This window comes from Frankliniella occidentalis, unplaced genomic scaffold, assembly GCF_000697945.3.
Source record: "Frankliniella occidentalis isolate FOCC.00 unplaced genomic scaffold, Focc_3.1 Scaffold2, whole genome shotgun sequence".
NCBI lineage: Eukaryota > Metazoa > Arthropoda > Insecta > Thysanoptera > Thripidae > Frankliniella > Frankliniella occidentalis.
Genome location: NW_026267132.1, coordinates 1,117,175 through 1,122,077, shown reverse-complemented (window position 1 = coordinate 1,122,077; position 4,903 = coordinate 1,117,175). Strand labels below are relative to the sequence as shown.

General features: G+C 56.8%; 1 protein-coding gene across 1 annotated transcript; it reads left to right on the top strand.

Annotated features, from left to right (window-relative positions):
• The first annotated feature begins 757 nt into the window (after positions 1 to 757).
• LOC127748955 (translation initiation factor IF-2-like) lies at positions 758 to 4,001 on the top strand. Its single transcript, XM_052264915.1, has 3 exons — positions 758 to 1,021; positions 1,111 to 1,316; positions 2,432 to 4,001. Exons 1-3 carry the CDS (start codon positions 797 to 799, stop codon positions 2,721 to 2,723), a joined length of 723 nt encoding a protein of 240 aa, XP_052120875.1. The 5' UTR covers positions 758 to 796; the 3' UTR covers positions 2,724 to 4,001.
• Positions 4,002 to 4,903: the final 902 nt, after the last annotated feature.

The following is a 4,903-nucleotide window of genomic DNA, read 5'->3' as shown; positions in this document are numbered from 1 at the left end:
CCACGTTTAGGAGGGGAAATGTACGGGAATCACTAGGGCTTAAGAGCAGCGGTTGTAAAAAGCAGTCCCACAAAAAATGTTATAAAACAAAAGTTCAAGGGCTTACATTTTTCTACATTTTTTGTTTTATAACATTTTTTGTGGGACTGCTTTTTACAACCACTGCTCTTAAGCCCTAGTGATTCCCGTACATTTCTCCTCCTAAATGTGGTGGTAGCGCCTAAACGGCTTCAGATAGAGCAAAACGGACGAAATTTTCGCCCAAAGGGCCGCAATTTGACGAGGTACCCCTTAGGAAGCATTCTTGAAAGTTATAAAAAATATTTGAAATAGCAGCTTTTTGAACAAATACCCAAAATGACCCCTAAATATGAATTTAAGCAAAAATCTTTGATGTGCCCTTCGATGACATATTTAGACCAACAATTTCCCAAAGTAGAATGAAAATCGGGAATTTACACTTGGTGGGGTTCCCTTGTTAGACAGAGGAATTATCGATGACATCACAAGCTGGAGATGAACGCTTTTGTACGCATGCTGTGCCGTGCCGTATGTAGGCGTTCGGGTAAACTTGCCGGTCGCTGACCAGACCACGCGGGCGGCACCACCTCACGGTCAAGGTCCAGCACGAGTAGGCAACCCGCCCGCACGCTTACATGCGGCACAGTATCCAAATCCAGCCCGTCCTGGTCGCAGAGCCGCAACTAAATTTCCTGAAATGAACGGCGGAAAGGTTTTTTTTTGCACCAACGGAGAAAATAATGCCGTCCCTTGCTCATTTCTGACAGGCCGCGCCATGCGGCAGCTCGGCTGCATCAACCTCCCCGGGGCCATGGGCTGCTACGGCAAGCTGACCTCCGACTCGACTCAGATCGGGGGCGGCGAGCGCGGCCTGCACCACGCCGCCAAGGCCAAGCCGGACATCTGCTCCAGCAACCCCGAGAGCTCGGCCGACTCGCTGCAGCAGCAGCTCCAGCAGCAGCTGCAGGCGGAGGACGGCAACGACGGCCAGGACCATCAGGTGGGCGTCTGGAGCGAGGCCTGGAGTACCTACAGTACGACCCTGGAGCCGCAGAGACAGTGTTTTGATCCGAGCCTCTGCTCCCGCAGATGCGAGCCGCGTCGCCGTTCGAGACGGGCGGCGCCGGCGGCCGGAGCGTGTCCCTGGGCCAGCCCATGTCCCTGACGGCCTCCAACAGCGGCGCTCCGCAGCCCGGGCTGCCCACCGGGCTGCCACCCCCGCCGGACAGCGCGTCGCTCGCGGGCGTCTCCGTGCCCATCACCGTCATGCGGCCGCGCCCGCCCGGACACCACAGGTAAGAGGAGAAGTGAGGAGACAACGAGTATGCCGTCTAGGACATCTTTGTCGGCTCCATGTGGTCACTAGTGGGGTAAATGAATGGGTAGCCCACAGGGCTAAGACCAGGCGTCAGCGTCACACCCGAGCTCCCGCCCGGCGAGAAAGAACAAGGAAAGAGGGAGAGGAACAGGTTTCCCTACCATCCGGTAGAGACTGTCTAAAAATCGGTGTACACCCTCCGAAAAAATCAGAAATCTGCCCAAGAGGGGTCGTATTTTCCAGACACTTGGTATTTAACAGTGTATGCATTTCATATTTTCCACGCATGGCGCGTTTTCCATAACCGGAGGAGGGGCGCTTTTGCACTTGTGCTTTTTGTTGTTATTCACGCCGGCAGGATCCGCCAGCCAGGCCGGGGCCGGCCGGGGCCGGGCATCCCCCGCGGGGCAGCCCTCGCGTTCCCACGGGACTGAGCGGGGGGTGGGGGCGGCGGGGGAGGGAGCAGCAGGAGGGGGATGAGGGGGAGTGGTCCAGCGAGCGTGCGCGGTTCATATTAGTATTATGCCGGTGCACGGTTGGGGGTTGCGTGTGGAGGCCGAGGCATAAGCATTAGCCTGCGTAGCGAGCCCCACCGGCAACACCGGGCAACACCCCCAGTCTGAGCCACTTCCAGAGGCTATCTCTAGGCTCTTTGTCCAACATCTTCCAGGCGACGAGAAAGCAGGACGTATTGCAATCCGACCTGAACGGACAGATCTAGAGGAAAACCCTACACGTGCGACACGAGCACGGGGGTCAACATCCCGGTACACACGCACACGACTGGGGATGGGAGCAGTCCACACGGTTTGTTTTTCGATCGTCCGACACCCTCTCGCTGTGAGCTTCGAGCATCACCAGCAGTGGATTTGCGAGAAAGGACAACAGGAAGGGAAACGCGATTAGGCGACCGAAACAAACAAAATAAACAAACAAGCAGGGCGCGCAGCGGAGTGCCCGGCCGGCGGGGAGGGAGAAGGGGCGGGGAGAGAGCCGGCCCTGGCGCTCGTCCGTCGAGCGTCGCGGACCCCCTACGACGGTCACCACCTGTATGCACGTGACGTGCACTTAACGACTCCGCCCCTCTTCCAGGACCATCCCGTGCGGCGCCGTGGAGGACGCCACCCCTCTGGACACGTTCCCGTCGTACGGCGCGCCAGGCGTCCCCATGGACGGCACCATGACGGTCGCGCGTCGCAAGCCAGGTGCGGGTGCCACGGCGGCGGCGCCGGGAGCGGGCGCGCTGCCCGCCATGCCAGGGGCGCCCGCGCCCGCCGCCTTCAGCACCCTGGACAACCGGTCCCGGTGCGCCGCCAGCCGCCTCCACCCCGGCCACGCTCCTGGACACACGCACACCCTGCCGCATCCTCCGAGACAGTTCTGATAAGTGCAGGCCCAGCCTGGGGGCAGCCCACCTCCCCTGCGCAGCCCCGGTGTCGGGGCCGCCGACGGCGAGGGTGACGTCTCCCCCCAGGAGTCCTGGGCCATTTCCTGCTGAGAGCCTCGAGCTGCCTCGGCATGGAGCTCCCATTCAATGGGGCACATCTAAGACTCTAGTGCGCTGACCGAGGTGCACCGTGGTGTCAGGGCGCACTCGCCCAGAACAACCCGAGCGATTCAGGAGTAAGGCCTTCGATAGCTCTATATTTAGCTCCGCTTGTCCTTCAACTGAATGGTGCTTTCGACGACTGATTCACAGTTAACTTGTCACCGGAACAGAGGATTCTGGTTCATTATTTATCGTATAAATATCTATTAATATTTCGGACCCGAAAGTAATCAACGAAAATAGAGAGAGCCTTATAACATTTCACCGTTGTACATATTTAGTTTAAAGTACTTACCGGGAGTATCTTTGAAGGCGTCCCAGTGTTCTGGGTTGGCCTGCTCCCTTCGCCCGTCCGTAAGGCGCCATGACCCCTGAGACTCTAGCTAGAATGCAATCAAGCAATCCCACTTGGGGCGCATTCAAAGATACACTCGGTTCACTTTGAAGTCACCTATGCGACTATGCGCGGGTTGGTTTGTCCCGGTTTGTCCAACATTTCCCATATTGCAAATTCTAAATATAACTGTGGTTTTCCTTAACTCTATGACTATAGTTTTAAGAATATGTGGAATATGTTCACTGCCAGTAAGTTTTAAAATAATTTTAAATGTGATGAAGTAGATTTTTTTTATGGTTTCGGTTGGTAATTGAAAACACGTGTATGTTATTGTATATGTTGCTTACATATATACACCGACTTGTCCAATGAGTGTGCTTCTCAGGCCTCTATTGCGGGATATTGTAACTGCATCCCTCGCTGAGAACCCAGCGCAACGTCTGCTCCCTTTTGTAAATCTTGTTTCAATTATTAGCCCTAATTTACAAAAAGAAAAACAACAACCGAAAGTTCACGCAGTATGTCATGCCCAAAAGATCAACAAAACGAACTGAGTCGAGTCTTACAACCGTGTCTTGGTGTCCGAAAGCGCGTCCACAGAATCGATCCATGAATGTCTGCTGCTGATGAACCTTACTTAATAAGCTATTGTATTGTAATGAGTTGTAAACGTTGCATAATCTTAGCAACAATATCGTCTAGCGCGTAATTATCGTACCCCAGTTTTGATACAAACTGAAATAAATGGAAATGTTCAATAAAGCTACTGTACATGAGGTGTCGGCATTGCCCTTCTGTCGAGTGTGCGCCCACCGTGGGGGCCATAGGCAACCCGCCACACGGGCCTATGCTCGCGTTGCCTACCGTCACACTTCAGTACCTCTCCAAGCTGTTTTCGACCCCGGTAGAAAACAGCAACTTTGGTGCCCGGAAATAGGCGTGTTAATTGTTAAATCGGGCACACCATTGAATGAAATCCAAAGAACGCCGACGAAAAATAATTGATGGAGCGGTAGAAAGAAGGGGAGCGCGCAACACAACCCTTTAAAAAGAGGTACGTTTGTTTTATTTATCTAAAACGAGAGGGAAAGGGAAAGCAAACTGGGAAAGCGGAAGAGAAATGGAGAAAGACATCTACAGACGAGAGCAAAGCTCCTCGCTTGGCGCCGCCCCGTCTGGCGAATCGGCCGAGGGGCCTAACGCGGGGCGGCGCCAGGCGCTCGGCGCGCCCCCCACCAGCGGTCGGGCCGCCAATCCCGGCGTCCAGAGCCGGCGCCCAGGGGGAGGGTGCCGGCTTGCACATGCGCGCTGGGCCCGGCGGTGGCCCGGCGGAAGGCGGCCCGGGGAGGGGTTGGGGTGGGCGCACGGCCCGGCCCGGGCTCCGCTGGAGGCTGCGGCTCCATTGGGGTGGTGGCCGTCGAGGTGGCAGGACGCCATACCGTCACCAGCGGGTCCAGCGGGTCCAGCGGCGGGGCGGCGGCGGCGGCAGCGGAGGCAGCGGAGGCGGCACCACCGAGGACATCCGGAATGTGAGTACTCTATACCCACCCCCGGCCGCCCCTCCCCTGGCGGTGCTGCTGCTGACGGACAAGCGGCTCACCGCTGCGCGCCCCGCCCCGCCCCTCACATAACGGCGGCCTCGGCGGTAACCTTGCGCCGACGGTCCGTGCTGCTGGCC

Bases quoted from the DNA above. Each gene is read 5' to 3' on its own strand.
- LOC127748955 (XM_052264915.1), top strand. From the start codon at position 797: ATGCGGCAGCTCGGCTGCATCAACCTCCCCGGGGCCATGGGCTGCTAC. The intron at 1,022-1,110 runs GTGGGCGTCTGG...CTGCTCCCGCAG, and splicing joins ACGACGGCCAGGACCATCAG to ATGCGAGCCGCGTCGCCGTT. The intron at 1,317-2,431 runs GTAAGAGGAGAA...CCCCTCTTCCAG, and splicing joins CGCCCGCCCGGACACCACAG to GACCATCCCGTGCGGCGCCG.